The sequence below is a fragment of the Dermacentor albipictus genome, chromosome 1, assembly GCF_038994185.2.
Source record: "Dermacentor albipictus isolate Rhodes 1998 colony chromosome 1, USDA_Dalb.pri_finalv2, whole genome shotgun sequence".
NCBI classification, from domain to species: domain Eukaryota; kingdom Metazoa; phylum Arthropoda; class Arachnida; order Ixodida; family Ixodidae; genus Dermacentor; species Dermacentor albipictus.
The window spans coordinates 37,225,157-37,244,273 of NC_091821.1; the positions used below are offsets into that span (position 1 = coordinate 37,225,157).

Genomic DNA, 19,117 nt, shown 5'->3' on the forward strand with positions numbered 1-19,117 from the left:
GTCGACTTACAATCGAAACCAGAACATGGCACCACCAAAAAAGCGAGACCAACGGGAGCTACAACGTAGTTAGAATTTTATGTTTGCTCTATGGCCCTACCCATAGCTTTTCGCTATCCCGCGTGTTTGTTCGCTTTTCGTAAGGGTTTTTCAACATTTTTGAGAGTTTTACAGTGCACACAACACTCATGAGGAGGTGTCGATAGTTGATGGAAGCGCCGCTGTTGCCATTTGCTGCGGCATCCTCAGACGTTGCCTCAGAACGGCGGCGCTTGCGGGGAGTATTGGTAGTTCACGGAAGAGCAGACACCGCTCGCGGGTTTCTCTTTCTCTGTTGAAAGGCATTGGCATTGGTTTGACGCGTTCCAGCGTTCCACTTGACTGCCGACTACGTGCTACTTCTATGCTTCCCCAGTCGTCATGAGTGCTCCACGTTCACTAATCGTTCGGCACTCGTTCACAGCAGCGTTCAAGAGGGCTGCCATCCTTTACGCCGAAGAAACAAATCACTGCGCAGTGGGCCGCAATTACGATGTTTCTGAATGGGAGGTGCGAGAGTAGCGACTGCAACGAAGCGAAATTTTCATCTGTGACGGCAAATGAGAAATTTCCCACATGCCGAAGTCTGGATGCTTTCCGGAGCAGTAGGCTAAGCTTGCGGCGTACATATGTCGCTGAAATGTGTGATCGGTCCCTGCCAGTGAAGTGCGACATGGTCATGAAACAAGCCCGGACCTTCGCCTTAATTTTAAGGCCTTGCTCCGCCGTTAGTACGAGTGGCTGGCGCCAGAAGACCACGAAATTACGCCAACCGGACCTGTCAAAAGAGCCTCCTTGACGGCTGCGTGTGGTTGGGTTCATTCGGCGTGGGCTGCTGTTCCACAAGATGTCATGGTGCGGTCGTTTGGCAAATGTGAAATTTCGCGGGACGACGACGCGCTGTGGGACCGTAGCAACGATGACGATGGCAGCACTAGTAAAGATGAGTAGTCCAGTGAACATGTCAGCTACTTATAAATTTTCGTTATCGAATGCGCCCTCAAGTATGCTGTCCCCCCCTTTTTTTTCCTGTAACGCAATATGGGGGGGGGGGGGTCGACATACATTCGAGTCGTCTTATAATAGTGTAAATACGGTACTTCAAGTGACTGTTTTTCAGGCAAAATAAAGGTGCGGTGTTGATACAGCCGCATTTTGTACGTTTATTTCTCGTTTTTCGCCCATTTTTGATAATTCGAAAACCCCGTTAATTCGATGATTTTTCGTGGTCAGACGGACTTCGAATTAACGAGGTTCTACTGTAATAACTTGCTTCACTTAAAAGGAAATATCAAATATGTAGGCTGCCTAAGGTGAGCCATGGTTATTTGATGACTGGAAACTATTGTGCAGAAGTGATCCCCTCCATGCTCACAAACTAGTTTGTTTGGGCAACAACTGCAGTTCTCCGGGAGCAGAATTCGAAAGAGCCTCCACTTGCATCACTCTTTCTCAATCTATTCTGCTGTTGTCCCTTACAGTATTTGAATGGAATGAATATTCAGCAACTTATAACAGCGAATTCTCAAATCAAATACAAATTGCTAGCAAAGACTACAGTCTACACTCGTTAAAACAGACCCACATACAACATACTTTCAGATATAACGGACCATATTTCAACCATAGTTTGCTCTACACATTTTATTAATGCAACGTAGTTCGTGTTAATGGACCACACCATAACGGACTATTGGCTGCAGCAGACGAAATTAGCATCAATTTTTGTCAAAATCAGGTGTACAAAATGGACTTTTGCCGAGTCGACACGGCAAAATTGACTTGCGAAGGTCAACCAACGATCACGGCTCAATATTGCACACGCGAGGGAGGAAGATGGGGCATAAGCACGCCGTCTTCTTTTGCGGCCGAAGCACAGGGCGGAGGCAAGGGAGAAGTGGGGTTTTACTCCGGTGGCTGCTACTTAGGGCGTGACTGCCGTATCTTGAAAGCAATCTGCGATGTGGGCAAAGTGCGCCCAGTGCTGGTTGCTTCACATGCACTGTTTAGTTCGCATTGAAGCGAGAGACAGCATGAAGGTGAATTTGCTCACTAGTGATGCTGCGCTTCCTCACTCCAACGTCTTGACAGCGACTTTCCGGGGTCATCAAGTGAGGTGTTCATGTTTACCTGTGCACCCGTGACACTGTGTTTGTTAATTTAGTTAGTATGCGAATGTTTACAACTTTATACCGTCGAACCTCAAGATGTCGAACAGTACGGTGATCACAAAAAAGTTTGACATAGCCAGAATTCGATACAGAAAATCTCGTAAAAAATGTGTCAAAAACTTCTGCTAATCAATGAACCAAGGGTGCAATTGGGGATCGTTGTTCGGTCACAACGCCTGTAATTGGCCTACGCCATCTTCGCCAGCCAGGAGCAAGCGGTTGATTGCGCTAGGCCAACCAGCCTAGGCCGCGCAGGCTTCGTCCGCCACACAAAGTCGGCAAGGCCTAGGCCAATCGCCGGTGGCGCAACTGAACGCGCACTCCAAACAACGATCCCCGATCGCGCCCCAATCATAGTGCAGTAAATACTCGCTTGAAGCTTCACACAAAGTATTTATTGTTCGTCTGATATATTACTGCTCACACACCTCGCATCGAATTTTGTACACGACGTAACTAGAATCACAGTCAAGCTTTTCGTTAATTTTATATAGAAAGGACGAGTTCCATGCCTCGGCTGTGTCTGTTGCTATCATGCGACAACCTACCTTGCAACGAGGTTTCCCATATGGTCGACAACCCTTGGGCACATTTAGCTTCTGTGTCGTCCCCCTGACTATCCAATCCCTTAAATTTTTCTCAGTGGCCTCCTTGCCCTACATACATGGGACTGTGCCTTCCTTTTGCGGTGCATCGTGGCCATTAAGGCAGCTACAAATCTGCCAAAGCGTCGAGAAAAAGTGAATCACTGTCACAACAGTCCATTTTGGTTTGATGTACCTGAGAACGACCAGACACCCGATCTGCTGTCCTCACTACCAGGGTACAGTTTTACAAGGTAAGACCTCGTTAAACTGTGCCCGCTTAAACATTTAATTTAAATGTAGTAAAGTCAAATCCCCGACTCAGCAGCCATTGAACATAATGCCTTTTGTATCTGCATAAACCGTACCAGCTTATTGCGTGCATATCGGTTAACAAGTAGTGTTTCCACTTTTCGTTGCAAATCACGGCGGTGTATCGTCCCCATCGGGTGGCCCGGCAGAACAAGCGTCAGAGATCGGAACAACGGCTTCTAAGCGGCCTGTTCGTATGTGTTTGAAGTCACATCAACATCACTTCAGCGCTGTGCCAGAGAGTGTTATCGCATCGTGCAAGCTAGGACTCGCGTGATGCTCCGATAAAAAACACCAGGTGCTCAGCATAAAAAAAAAAATTGGACATCATTCGTGCTATCAAAGTGGCACGAAGAAGTTTGCACTGGCACACGATAGAGATCTACCGTTGACTACTGTCTGCGGCATTTCGGATGCGAAGAAATTGTTCGGCAGCTTTGCTGCGACCGTGAAGAGATATTGGCTATGAGGTTCGACTTTTCACCATTGTTGCCTCTGTTGATGCCAATGTGTCGCCTAACGACAGTGATGATGACAATAGGGAAAACGACAACACAGGTGATTAAGGCCCGACAGTAGCAGAAGCTGCGTGCAACGTCAGCCCCATGAATGCAATCACCGCGAGAAGAACAGCACCCCTAAATGAAAAAGGCACCCCATGACTTCTGCAGCACTACCACACCCATGCATGGAGGATACGCAACGCCACCGAGGAATCTGCCATGCAAGTGTTAGCCGAGAAGAGGGGGCTGGCCGAAAAGCTGGCTCGCAGCTTCAGTAAGTTTCAGGTCACTGTGGTCGCTGCTAGGCCGCAGCGGTATCAAATGAAAGTAACAGACTTTTGTCACACAAAGTGAATAATACTGCATGTTTTTGCCCTTTCATCACATTCTCTCCGAGTTCCATTTTTGACAGGTAAGTGGTTGATCTCATTCTATTTCGGTTAAGCAGTACTACCGTTTAGTACATACTTTTTCCGAGCTCTGGCCAACTACAATTTAATGAGGTTTCACTGTATTTGGCTGAAAGTGCTGCAGCAGTGCCTGCTTCTTATTGGCAGCCATGTGCTTAAACACCCAAGTCCTCAACATATTGTAAAAACTGACATTAATACGAACCCGCATATAGTACGAGGTGAAACTTTTGGGACGCGAAATGGAAAAAAAAAAGTTTTATCCGCATATAATACGAGTTAGGAAAACTCGAGGAAACCATTTATTTAAATTGCACTCCGCACTTCAATCGCTGTTTTTCTCAGCTGCGCTCTTTTCGGATAGTTCCTTGTCGGACACATTTTCCCACAGGTATTCATCCTCTGTGCCATCGAGCGCGTTCGAGATGTCGCACTTCTTGAATGGGCGACGCACAAGGTCGTCTCGTATGTTGGTTCATGCGTCCACAACCCACTTACATAGCGTGGCTCGCGAAGCCCGTTTCAGCCGCCCGGTCGGCGTCACTGCAGGCTCACCTGAGTGCATCCAATCCGCGTAACACCGTGCGTCCTTGAACGGCTTGTTCATGCAAACATCTAAAGGCTGCAGCTGAGATGTCATCCTGACCGGACAACGATGAGTTCAGTGCCGGATTCACGCAACAGCCTCTTCACTGAGTAGGCCAAATGGCAACGAAATGCATCCAGCATGAGGATGGACGGGAACGACAACAGTGCACAAGGCCGCCTACACCAGACGGACTTCATCCAGTCGAGCACAAAATTCTTGTTCATCCAGCCTTTCTTATGGCATCTCATGATCACATTTTTTGGCAGCTCCTGACCTTTAGGCACTGTCTTGCGCTTGAAGACGACATAGGGCAGGTGCTTGCGTCCATCTGCTGTGCGTGACATGACGGTAACTCACATTTTCTCATTGCCAGTGGACCAGACATAAACTTGTTTAGAGCCGTTTTTGTGCACAGCGAGGGGCGATGGCATGTCCAGATAAACCAGCGTTTCATCAGCATTGACGATTTGCCCTAGCTGGAAGTTCTTGGACTTGTGCAGTGAAATAATGTGGTGCTGGAAAGCCACAAGCAGCTCTTCAAACAATTCGGGCAGCTTTCGCGAAATCAAAGTTCGGTGGCGTAAGGAAAATCCAGCACGGCACACGTAGCGATAAATCCAGTGCCTGCTCGCTTTGAAGGCAGAGCTCGGCAGCCCTTTTTCTCTTGCAAGTTCCTTAGCTTTTGCCTGCATAAGCTCCACGCTCACAGCTAGATGCGCGGCTCGCTGTTGGCGTACGAACTTCGTCAGGGCAAGTTCGATTTCCGGGAATGTCCCACTCTTCGGGCCGCGAAAGCATCTTTGCGTTCCGCTGCACACGAAAAGGGCTTCCTTCTGCCGATGCCACCCGCGAATGCTTCCCTCATTGACGCCAAACTGCCTCCCAGCCGCACTGCTGCCGACGTCCTGTGCGGCTAAAATAACAGGGTGTCTACCAAGTTGACATTTCCAAATTTCCTGAGTTTTCCAGGTTTTCCCTGAGCACCTTTGCAAAATTTCCTGAATGAGCCAGAACTTTGTTTTATGTGACAGGCTGACACCATGTTGCCAGATGCTGTCACTCTCTAGTAAGCATGTTTAAAAAAAAAAAGACTTAATCTAGCGTGAATAGTAAGGAGTAATATCTAGATTATTTAAAATGAGAACAGAAGGAAGGTGTTAGTAAAATGCACAGTAAGAAAAATGGTAAAACTCATTTCAAATCGAGTTGAACATTTTCAAGTACGAATGAAAAGGAGATGCATACATAAGTAAATATTTTTGAATGTGAGCTATTTCTATCAACTGATAGCAAGCTCATCGGTATGAGGCCTGAACTTTGTCCCAATTAAGATTCTCTCTCAGCAGCTGGGAAGTCAACCTCAACCGCCCTGACATACTCTCTGCCCGTACACAACATCTCAGTGTTAGGTTTCACTGCTTTAAAGAGTTTATTTTGGTTTGGATGAGGGACACCTGCATACCGGTGTCAGCCAACATTTTGTTTTTCGAGCTCAAGCTCCTTCAAAGAGGTGGCGGTACGCTTCCTTTCCTGTTAATTTCTCAGTGCGTCAGTCTTTTCTGTTCTCATCCTCCTTCTGCCATGTGTTCACCCCATGGATCATTTGAAGCATCCTCTTGGTCAGTTGCACAGCCAACGTCCGATTTTTCAGACTCCTTAGGGGCCGCAAAAACATCCGAAATATTGGGCAGTCCGAAAAAAATGAATGTATGTCTTTAACTGCCCTTAAGGCCTGCCAGTACACTTATTAGGCATATCGGTGCTCGTACTATGACAGGAGATGGGTGTGCACGGGTGTATAATTAAGTAATACATACTGTTTCCCGTGAGAATTGACCCTTCCCAAGCTTGTTATGCTTCACCGCGTAACACTGCAGTACTGAGGCAAAGCTAACTTTCGGAGACTGGCATTATGCAACATGCTGTGCTCTGCGAGCTTTGAAGCCAATCATGAGCATTACAAAGGTGGAGTTGGTGCCATAGCTGACAGCGGCGAATTCTTTCTATGAAAAACACGGCACCTCACGGCAAGAAGCCTAATAGCGAACGTAGAAGCAGCTAGGCCTAACATTGCTGCGGTGGTGGCTACGGCTGCCAGCGGATATGCGTGCGAGAGTGCCGGTTTGAGGCAGCGAGATAATCAAAATGGCGGCGGTGGAGGATCAGGAGAAAAAAACTTTATTTTGCAAAGGAATTTGGGACCTCCCAGGCCCCCTGGGTGGTGGCTTTGATTAATGACATTTCAGACCTGCAGTCAGAGCAATATACATTGACTATATGGAGTACGTGGTGGTGCCGCAAAGCTGTGTGAATTATCAGGCATGTTGGGAAAATCGGGCGTCTGGAGAATCGGTCGTTAACTACTCTGGCAATATCTCGTGCCAATGACACGGTGTCAATGGCGATTCGTTGCAATTCCTGGTACTGGAGCCATCATTAAGACAACATTCGTTCCTTTTCAATAAAGTTACAGCTAATTTTCCCTGATAGAAGCACAAGTTCCCGGAGTTTTCCCTGAGTATTTCCAGACTATACAAATTCCCTGAGAATTCCCGGTTTTCCTGGTTGGTAGACACCCTGAATAACCTTTCTTTTGAAAGCAGCCAAGTATTGTTTTCGTGGTCCAGACATCTTGGTCCTTCAATGTGGAATAAAAAAGATGCACACGCGAAGCATGGTTTGCACATGTGCTGCCAAGGTGCGCACTCAACAATAAAGAAATGATGCTGTAGTCACGCAGCAAGAACGAAACCAAGCCATAGCCACGCAGCAATAAGGAAGCCAAGCTGTAGCCCAGCAGCAATAATGAAACCAAACTTCTAGCTTAAAATTTCTGACTGAAATTTTTGTTTGGATCTACATATAGTACGAGGCCAAAATTTAGGAAGCTAATATCAATAGGAAAAAAAACTCGTGGGTTTTTACGGTAGTCTAAACGACCCACAAGCAATAAGCCAGTGCCTTTTTTTATGCCGCAGTAGCAGCATAGAAGGGCCAAAGCAGCTACAGCCTCAGTTGAAGTCGGGAACGGGGCAACATCAGCACTTACGGGATCAACCTCAACAGCATCTTCGTTTGGCACCTACGGTACTTCTGCTGCGATCTCCCCGTCCATTAATCGAAGCATCTTGAAACACTGTCAATAACGAAGTATTAAGCGGCGTCTGCCAAGGCGTCTATGAGGGAGCCCAGTGAGCACGCGCCGTCGCGCGTCATTGTGGATGCAAACTGCCAGCCCTTGCGGGGCATGGCAGGTGCAGAGTGCAGCACCGAGGTGGAGTCAGTGCTGCAAATGCAACGCGTCGCTGACGTTGTCGAACTAGCCAAGACACGGTGTGCGTACGCCACTACGTTCAAATGGCGCCCTTGGCGCGATCGATGTGTGCAGCTATAGTGTGCAGCAGTTGGGAATGGCCATCTCTTTTTTTCTTACGAGGTTTTACGTGCCAAAACCACTTTCTGATTACGATGCATGCTGTAGTGGAGGACTCCGGAAATTTCAACCACCTGGGATCTTTAACGTGCACCTAAATCTAAGTACACGGGTGTTTCGTATTTCGCCCCCATCGAAATGCGGCCGCCATGGCCGGGATTTGATCCCGCGACCTCCATGCTCAGCAACCCAACACCATAGCCACTGAGCAACCATGGTGGGTGGGAATGCCCATCGCGCCACCGCTATCTTCGAGGGTGTTGCGGCAGAGCTTACCGCCTGTCAACAGAGCACACCTGGTCTGGGATGGCGGAGTTCCATATATCCATTTTACGTCCGACTCCGTTCGAAAAAAAAAAAAATTTAAAGATGCATGCGATTTTCCAGGCGATATGGAAAGTGTTCAATATACACAATAATTCGATATATCCATGTTCAATATATCGAGGTTTGACTGTACTATCCTTACTTTGCATAGCTGTCTACTAATTTGCTATCGCGATCAATGCTTCGCCTTTTGGGCAAAACTGCGACTTTTTAGTTTGTGTTTTTACTTTGCACGTTTGTCATTCACTCTTTGTGATAACTACACATCGCGACCAATGTTTCGGAAGTAAGTCAGTAAGACTTAGTATAATATGGACATCTTCAGCCGGTTTATCAGGGTGCGTTCTAACGAGAGTCGAATGTATTTGATTCGCACTCAGATGTTTCGAATAGAGTCGCCGACTGATTTTTCGGACTCCAAAAATTCAGACATGCTCGATTATTCGGTCTGCCTCGCGGCACCACCATTCTCCCCATAGACCATAATGTATAACAACTGCCGAAAATTCGGAGACCTTGCAACCTCTATGATTTTTCGGACACTCCTTCAGCCAACTCGACCGAGAGCACCATGCACTGACTCTGACCGGTGCATGGTTCGACTTGATGAACGCCATTTTTGTTTTGAACGGAGCCTCCTTGCTGCCCCACGAAGTGGCACTATTGCAAATTCCCGCTCATCATCATCGTTCCTGCCTGGTTTGATAGAGTGGCTGCAGCAGTTCCAGTCTCAGATTAGTAAGCCATGTCAAGACAACCAGCAGCTGATTTGTTTATTTCTTCGTGCACGACACTGCGAGTAGGCCACGTTTTTCGTTTGTGCAACTGATGTCGGCGTGACGGTGTGGTGGTGTCTCCTTAGCATGCCGTGTCAAGGTTGCGGTGATCCAATGCAGCATACGGAAACATCGCGTCAAGTGTCTAATGGCGCTGACAGTGCCCGTGTAGACTGCGCTGGGGAATGCCGGCAAGTGGATGCCAGGAGGCCTAGGATTTGTCGCCTTCTGATGTGCTCCCTACTGACGCCAAAAATGTTCTGCCAAGACCTGCACAGTGGTTGCCTTGCGATTCCGGACACCGTCTCATTTGACAGTTTCACAGGTGCTGACACTGCTGTACTGACATGCGCAGAACTCGACGACGGCGAGATTATTCGTGAGGTTTCTGCTGCACTGCCAGATGATAACTCAGAGTTGGAAGATGATGCACCATGTGCTAAGCTGCCGTCGCATACGGAGCGTGTACAAGCAGTGACTGTGCTTTCAGCCGCCTATAGTGACCGTACAACCCTCCGAGATTCAGGCTTATCTGATTGCACGTAAACGGAACAGCATGCAACGGCGCATTCACAATTTCTTCAAGCCTACTGCCGAGCCCAAATGAGTGCGTGAAAAAAAGATTTCTTTTTTTTTCTTAATCTGTTTTTTCGGACACCTGTTTATTCGTATATTTCCGGAGTCCCCGTGAGGTCCGAATAAACGGTCGGCGACTGTAATCGCACACCCCTAACATGACCCTATGCTTTAAGCTAAGCCATTGTCTATGGTAAGAGGTTACCACAGTCTACGCTTGTTACAACAGACTCACATACAACGGACCACATTTCAAGCTTACTTTGCTCTACCTATTTTATTAATGCAATGAAATTCACTCTTAACGGACTGCACTACAATGGTCTATTTGCTACAGTGGACGAAATTAGCGTCAATTTTTTTTTCAATATCATCATATGAAACATACTTTTGCTTCATCAACACAGGCTGACAACAGGCTTGACCACGCCGGTGTTTGCACGCTTAAGCCAGAGCAAGTTTAAATTGCGGATGGCAACATTGGTGGCCTCTGGCTAAGCCCAGCCTCTAGCCAAGCCAGTCTGAGGGCACGGTGATTACGCATGGTGTGCTATCGCTTGTTGAAGCCATTTTGTCATTGCGTTCCCGTGCTAGTCAGTTGTGCCAGATCACAAGTGCTGAGATAATGACCTCCAAAAAAAGGAAGGAAATTTCACTGCGCGACAAGATTAAGATTGTGAATGCAGTTATGCATGCTGAAAAGCAGGCGGACATTGCAAAAACAATGGGACTATCAAAGCAGACCACGAGTTCAATTGTTAACAACAAAGGCATCGCCGGTAACCAAGTGTTGGAGGAAATTAATCCTAAGCACTTCAGGGTCCGTGAGGCAACATACCCAGATGTTGAGTCTGCCGTTTTCATGTGGCTGCGTGATGCCTGAGCTCGCTACATTCCAGTGAATTAATTACTGTTAAGGAAGTAAGCAGAACATCTAGCCGTGGTCCTCGGACACGACGGTGTCATTTTCAGCGACGGATGGCTCCGTTCACGACTACTCCGTCCAAGTGTTGCAGCTGACTGAAATGCAACGCAAAGTGACTGCAGGCTCCCTCAAGGGGGGATGCCAATCTTTCATCACGAAGTTCTTTTTGAGCTAAATGTGAATAAAAAGTTTTTGTTTTAAACATGTGGAAAGTACACATTCATGTCTTTGTGAATGGTTCCTGTTCTTTTTTTTCTTTAATCTCTTGACGATGTTTTGCGCCGTTTCGGTGGTAGTTGAAACGTGCAGCGACTGTTTGACGGTCTTTTGGCATTTTGGCGGTGGCCTCCAGTTTTGGATACAGTCGAACCCACTTATATGCCAGTTTTAACAATATATATCGGTTATAACAATGAAAAACTGCTGCATCGTCAACTTTTAAATTATGGGGTTTAACGTGCCAAAACCACTTTCTGATTATGAGGCATGCCGTAGTGGAGGACTCTGGAAATTTCGACCACCAGGGGTTCTTCAACGTGCACCTAAAGCTAAGTACACAGGTGTTTTCACATTTCGCCCCCATCGAAATGCGGCCGCGGCGCCCTGGATTCAATCCCGCGACCTCGTGCTCAGCAGCCCAACACCATAGCCACTGAGCAACCACGGCGTCAACTCTTGTATGTTTTCCATGGTGAAATAACCCGCTTACTACAATGCCCTGATGCCACATTATCGGTTATAACGAAGTCTGGCTGCTGCTGGATGTCCGAGCTGAAAGGCAGTGAAATGTCAAATCCTTGAAAAGAAAAAACTAAACGAGAAATTCGAGCCACTGCACGACGGGCTGATGCTCCGATGCACACTCATTTTCCAGTCATATCCGCGCGCCTCTCTCCTGTCGCCCTTACACCGCTCCGAACACGAATGGGCTGCGCTCATAGCTCTATGCCGCCCCACCCTCCGGAACATGAATGGAGCGCACCAACTGTGCTGCTCGCAGATTCCTCACATGTAGCTCGCTGACTCCTCATTCAGCGCAGTTCTGCAAACGCTCGCGTTCACCTTCGTTGGTTGTATCGAAATCGTTCTTGGCCATGCAGTTTCTTAGCCTCGTTTGACCAGTAGTTGGTTTGACTCGCCGCCAAAAGGGAAGATGGCTGATCATCGGCAATGTATGACGTTGCCGGTGAAAAGAAAGAGCATGGCTATAGATTTGAAAACCAAGTGCTTCTAACCAATGAGGAGATCATCGCGAACGTGCATGCATCAGATAGCGACGGCTACAATGGCAGCAATGACGCAATAGGGCAGGCTGCCTCAACATTGTACTCACAAGAGGCCCAGCAGGAGATTCAGTTCCTCCGGGGCTTCGTTTTCGCAAGGAACCAGAGGGACTGAACAGGAGGGACTTCTGTTACACTACGTGGAGCATCTGGATACCTTGAAGAAGGATATCGGCAAGCTTCACGTAAAGCATGCAAGGCTGACAGACGTAGGACTTTCTCGTGAAGCCAGTGAGAAGGACGTGGCGAGATGCTTGTGGCGATCTCACCTCAGCGTTTCTTCTGGATTTCTCAAGCTGACAGGCTGCCACGGCAGCCTTCTCACAATTTCTAAAAGGCCCCTTTCGGGGCCACCAACGCGATGCCTCGGTGGAGCTCGCATATTGCTTGCCACCCGTGACCCTTCTATGCAGTTGTTATAGCAGTGCGATTCTTTAACGCCGACAGCCACGGCTTGTTACACACGATCAGAGCACCCAGGAAGCAGTTAAACGAGTGAACACAAACAGCAGCTGGATGGAAAAAGGTGGTGGGAAGGGACACTGGCCTTCCTGCTATAGTTTTCTCACATCAGCTCTGCCATACCCCTATTTCAATTTTTTTCATGCAACCCGGTTATAACAATTATCAGTTACAACAGTAGAATTTTCGTGGCACTTGAATATTGTTATAAGTGGGTTCGGCTGTATTACAGTTTCGTACATTACAGACTTCGGATAAAACAGACATTTCTTGTTGGATTATCAGGGTCCATTGTAACGAGAGTTGACTGTAGTAGCCTTCAATGAACCCAACGATAGAGAAAATTGTCATCCACCTGGGAGTAACACAAAGCTAAAAAGAAGAAGCACCTGATTTTATAAACTCCCTATAACTTGTAGTTTTATGCAGAACTCATTTGTCATGCAACATGCAAATTTGTACCCTGTAACATCAAGTGATCAACAGTGGTAGGACAAGGGATGCTGCAAGGGAGCAACAATCAGCAGAACTCAAGGGAGCCAACAAGTGGTAGAAGGGAGCCAATATCTCAAAAAGGGGACTTGCCTCCAGCAGGGAAGCAACTGCCAAAGACAGGTCTCCTTGTTGAAACATTGGCTCCAGGTCATGTCGCCCTCTTTCGGCCAGTAACTATTGATCACTTCAAGTTTCCATCTGCCCATGAACCTGCTTTGTTTGGACTGGTAACATCAATGCACACGTCAATTGCCTTACCCCTGGTCCTGAGAATAGTAGGCAGGCATTGACTGCGAGTACGGCTGTGGCATATAGTTCTGCGCCTGTGAAGAGGGGTAAGGCATCTGCGATGGCGGCTGGTAGTAGCTCTGTCCATAGCCCTGCTGCTGCTCGTTGTATACACAAGGGTCGTGAACACTGGGGTACCGAGATCGCGGACCTGCAAAACATTAAGCGCATTATGGTGAACGAAGGTGCACAGAACTAGAGGTCATCCAATCAGCCAGGGTCATTCGACGTAAAATGTCCCAGACCCCAGGAGTGACTACACAGATTCTCTTTGGAAAATTTGGGCTAGTTGGCGATTGTGTGAATGAGGTTTCACCGAAGTATTTTTCTAGAAAAAAATATTTTGGTTACCTAAGCGCCCTTTAAAGTTTAAGTGAAGGAGCAAAAGTTGGCAGGAGACAATTTTTTTAATCAAGTGTGAAGCTGGGTACAATGACAAATCTTATTTTATAATATTCTGTACCGAAGGAACTTCCTCCCTGACGGATCTGATCTTCTTCTTGTCGTGCCAAAACATCTACGACAGACTGTGCTCTTTGAGATGCATGACGCACCTACTGCAGGACATCTTGGCGTAACCCGCACGTACGACCGCGTCCGCCGCCGCTTCTATTGGCCTGGTCTCGCTCGCTCTGTCCGACACTATGTTGCTGCCTGTGATACCTGCCAGCGTCGGAAAACACCTCAGGTGCTACCTGCCGGTCATCTCCAGCCGATCACTGTCCCTGTGGAACCGTTCTTTCGTGTTGGCTTAGACCTCCTCGGTCCCTTTCCCACGTCATCCTCTGGGAACAAATGGGTAGCCGTCGCAACTGACTACGCCACCCGATACGCTATCACGCGGGCTCTCCCTACCAGTTGCGCCACTGACGTCGCGGACTTTCTCTTGCGGGACATTATCTTACTTCATGGCGCCCCGCGACAGCTGCTCACTGACCGTGGTCGTAACTTCCTCTCGAAAGTTATCGCCGACATTGTCCGTTCCTGCTCCACTCAACACAAGCTGACTACCTCATACCATCCTCAAACCAATGGCCTGACAGAGCGGTTAAACCGTACTCTTACCGATATGCTGTCAAAGTACGTTTCCAAGGACCACCGCGACTGGGACATTGCCCTTCCTTACGTCACATTCGCTTATAATTCTTCCCGGCACGACACCGCCGGATTTTCTCCCTTTTATCTGCTCTACGGTCGCGAACCAAGCTTGCCCCTTGACACGGCACTTCCTCCTACTTCGATCTCAACAAGCGAGTATGCGCGCGACGCCATCGCTCTCGCCGAACATGCATGCCAGCTTGCCCGTGCTCGACTGACGGACTCGCAAACCACTCAGCAGCGTCAGTACAACGCCCGCCACCGTGACGTGCAGTTTTCGCCTGGTGCGCTCGTGCTCTTGTGGTCGCCCTCTCGTCACGTCGGACTTTCACAAAAGCTCCTTTCGCGATACACAGGACCCTACCGCGTGCTGCGCCAGGTGACGCCTGTGACTTATGAAATTGCTCCTGTGAGCTCAACCTCGTCATCTACTCTGGCGTCTAGTGATGTCGTGCACGTCAGTAGGCTCAAGAGCTACTACACTGCTTCAGAGTCCAGCCTTTAGTCGCTCCGGGACGGCGCTTTTGCCGCCGGGGGTAGTGCTACGGGGTATGTTCCCACTGACGAAGAGCTGAGCAGGAAGAAGACGAAGACGACGATTTAGAAGCTAGCGCGGGCTGTTGCCTCTTGTCCAAGCGCAGCGTATTTTTCTTGTAAATATATTTGTACATAGCTTGTTGTCTGCGTCTTTCTACGTAACAATATTTTAGTAGCATGCTTCTTTCATGTGAAGTCACAGGTGAACACATTTATGAATTTTCAGCATTTAATTGGCTCAGTTAAAAAGCAAACAATTGTGCATTTTCAGAATTTTTTTCTGAAAATACACATTTCAGGAAACACATTTTTTCAGAAACATTAACTTTCAGCCACACTATTTTTTGTATTATTTTTTTCCATCATTATAGTGTATGTTAAAAATAATGTTATTCTATGAAATCAAGCACATTTCCTGAAAATTACATCTGAATTTGGCAAAAAGTAACTTATTGACAATGTTCAGACCTAAATTCAGCGTTAAAGCCCTCCAGATAAAAATATGCGAGATAACTCAATATATGCATCAACAGTTAAGCTTGTGATCTAGAAATTTCAATTCGAGTAAATTTAGTTTGAGGTGAGATAGAAATTTTTGAAATCAACAACCTCACCAGTAGACACTCCCGAACTGCGTTTTCACGACAAAATATGTGCAGACCAGAATTGTATTCTTGCTGTGCTTATGAACTCTTTTTGCATCAAATATAGGCGCACCCTTTTTTATGATTTTTCATGAATCAAATACAAATACTTAGCATTGAATGTCGAGACAAATATTGATATGCACATGGATTTATTAGCAAGTTGGTGTATTTTAACGTGTTGGAACATTTCAATTACATTGTCATTGGTAAAAAAATTGAACTAGTAAGCTGTTATATTAACAGATAGTGTATTTGGCTCATGTTAGCTATGGAAAATTGAGCAATTTCCGCTAGTTGTATGTTCTCTCCAACCTATGCCTTATTATACTGCATCACGTTCCTGTAATCTCAGAGGCAGTTAACCCTGTACCAGCCGTCAGTCATCGCATTTGCTGTGAAGCAATAAGCTCAGGATTGGGGGTGGAACTTGCAAAAGAGTGCACCACCCCTGTTCAGAAACCCGTGCTCCTTGCTACTGAGAAGCTGGCTTTCCTGCAACGCTTAGACATCCAGTGGATAAGCGTGTTTTACAGGTGAAATTTCGCTGGCAGCATGTAATTATTGCAAATTTCAGCACAAAATCAGATGCACTTTCTTTGATTAGATAGAAATAAATGCTAAGAACCATGCTTGCTCCTGCACAGCCAGCAATATATTCGATTTGTTTCGACTATTCACATCCAATAAAATATTCAGAAATATTCAAATACCTAGTTTTTGAATCAAATGTAAATATTAAAAATATGTTATTTGATGCTATTCGAAATTTTCGAATATTCACAAACCTCTAGTTATAAGTGAACTGCACTATACTGCGCTCTGCTGTTCTACCAATATGAGAATGCCTTTACCTGAAATAAGTTTGTCTCTAATTCCCCCATGTAAATTAAACCCCTGTTCTACTCCCTCAACCTCCCGACCTCGTACTCCTCACCAAGCAAGCAATTCTAATGAAGGCACAGATGACAGCCTGGGCCCGCTTAGGCTTCATGTGACATCATGGCACCATTGGACAGCTACCAGTATTCAAGAAGCACCATTGGTGTTGTAGAGCAATCCTCTTTGTGACACCTGACTCCCAGACCATGACACTCAAATCCTATAAGGGCTCCACTTGGTAGAGTTGAGGAGGAACTTCAAATCAAAACATGTTTGAGAATACAATGGGTCAGTCGTGAATATTACTGAATACCAGCACTTGAGCAGCTGATGGCCCACCTTTGCTGTGCGACATAGATGCCACAGAGTCTACTGGTGGTGGTGGCGTAGGTGCGACTGGAGGTTGGAAGGCCGGCTCTGCATGTTGAGACGCCGATACCCCGTAGCCAGCATATGCTCCTGAATCTCGGCGGCCAAACTGGTTCACCTAACATTTAAAGGATAGATAACAAAATGTGAGCACCAAGATTCCTCAAAGATTCCCAAATTGTTTAAAAAAATGGCTTGTAGAAACTTGTCTTTAGTGGGAACCTATACAATACACTAAAACCAGAATGCTATAAATCATTGTTTGCACTGAAATGTCTTGGAGGAAGCAGGACCTTCAGATCCCCAAGCGATTCGGCAAGCTCGAGATCAAGAATGCCTGGCCCACACCACCGCAGACGCTTTAACCAGGGGTTCTCAAACTGGGTTCCGCAGAACCCACGACATCTTATGATACCTCGAGCGGTGAGAATGAATCTGACCCTATTTCGTTATTTCTCATTCACTTGATTGATTTCACTCAATGATTTATTGATCACTGATTGATTGATTTATTAATCATTGATTGATTCACTCATTGATTTAGAGAAGAAATTTTGCATTGCATTTTAGATTTAACGAAGCCATCACACACCAAATTCACACTTATGTAGTCTGCGAGCAGTGAGAGATACTGTATAGAGACTCGTGTAAGGGCCGCAGCCCCAACTTGGCAGCCTAAAATTTGGAAAAAACGTTTCCAATGGAGAAGCAATCGCGTTCAGTGCCCCGATGCCATACGCACACATCGGCGAAGTTTCTCGCACTGTTTACTTCCACATGCCGCTACCACAGAGTGAGAGCCGGGGCGTGCACAAGTGGCTGGCTGGATCAGCACCATTTTGACCAAAAAGTTCAGTCTAATGTAAGAGCCATACCTCATCAAAATTGCAAAAAAAGTGCGGCCCTTACAGTACCTGTGGCAGCGGCACACAAGACCTATCACTGTGTGAACTGTGTGTCTATGTATTAGAGAACGCAGACATTGTTTGGGATCTCCACACCAAATAAGACACACAATACACTGAAAGTCCTCAGAGGAAAGCATTATGATTTATTGATAATTCGTATGGCAGGAATGTATGTGTTAGTAATCTCAGGGAAATGAGTGGCTTTCCCACTACCGAATTGTGCCGTAAGTTACATAGCCTGCAAATGCTCTTTAACCCTCTATGGGGTGGTACTACTGTTAGGTAAAAAAAAATTTTTAAAAACTTGCTTTATTCTTCTGATGTATCCCACAATAGCCAAAGTCGAAGCAAACAAGCCTCCACCCGTAAAAGAAGACAGAAGAATTACAAGAATTCACATCAAAGCAAGGAACTCCCCAATACTCACGCAATTCATGTTAGCAGCAAGAAACAGACCTGTACATAATCCAATAAATCCCACAGACCAAGCCCGTTCCCTGGACAAGGTGACGCTGGTAGTACAATCCTTTCCCCTTTCCCCTCCCCTTCTTCAGAACCTTTCCCCATCACTTTCCCCAAAAATCTTTATTTGGCAATGCCCAGTTCATTTATCTTTGATTGGCAACGCCTGCTATATTCTTATGGCACGAGCAGAGGTTTTTATTTTTATTCATTTATGCCTAACAATAATGAATGTTTATGGACTACCGAAGCCATGAAAGGCAGTAGCAATGCTGGTAGCAATATCTTGTGACGATTTGTCCAACTACAATGCGTTTGAAGAATTTTTGTGTCAGTGTTATTGTCGAAGAATAACAATAAAAGTACCGTCAATTAACGATTATGTTGTACCAACACTGCACACAAGCAACTAAGTAGAATATGCAAATCAGTGCAGTACTATGAGGTTTGCATGCTCTGGTTAAACTCTGCATCCCCAGAAGTCACCACCAGCACTGCTGCTGCTATACATCTCTCTGCTAAGCTGGTATTCCGCAAACACTAATATGATTATATAGATATGGTAAAACTCTCTAAAAATGCACAACAAGCATTTTAACGCACTCAAGGGGCACTGTTGCATGCTGGACAATGCGGGCATTTATTAATTTAGGTGCATCCGACACTTTGTTTAAATGAAGATGCTGTTATGGCATGCAGTGCCTAAAGTGATAGCCGTATGGTTGGCGCATGCTTCATTACAATGCGCGAAGCAGCATGGAAAAAAATAAAGGATGAGTCTACGTATTAAGTTCCTTGTCAAGAGCGATAGCCTTCGAGGCTAATTATTACATGCCAAATTGTAAATAACGGAGACCACATGAAAATGCAGCAGTGGTGCCACTTTGGTTAGGCGGATCCAGAGGTGCCCCCCCCCGAGACCCTATTCCCCCCCCCCCCTCTTTCTACGATGCATGCTGGCACTTCAGCGCTTACAATATTAAGCATGCAACCATCCCTCCTCCCCTTCCCAACTTCTTTTCCATTCTCTGTGTGCCTTAATGA

General features: G+C 46.5%; 1 protein-coding gene across 5 annotated transcripts in view; it reads right to left on the bottom strand.

Annotated features, from left to right (window-relative positions):
- The window catches only part of Sec31 (secretory 31), a 189,609-nt gene that overhangs the window by 54,641 nt on the left and 115,851 nt on the right, over positions 1-19,117 (bottom strand). For all 5 annotated transcript variants that reach the window (XM_065430740.1, XM_065430739.1, XM_065430738.1 and 2 more), the window contains 2 exons: positions 16,674-16,821; positions 13,144-13,324 (listed from right to left, as the gene is read on the bottom strand). In XM_065430740.1, the coding sequence (XP_065286812.1) occupies positions 13,144-13,324; positions 16,674-16,821 (329 nt within the window). The remainder of the gene's footprint in view (positions 1-13,143; positions 13,325-16,673; positions 16,822-19,117) is intronic.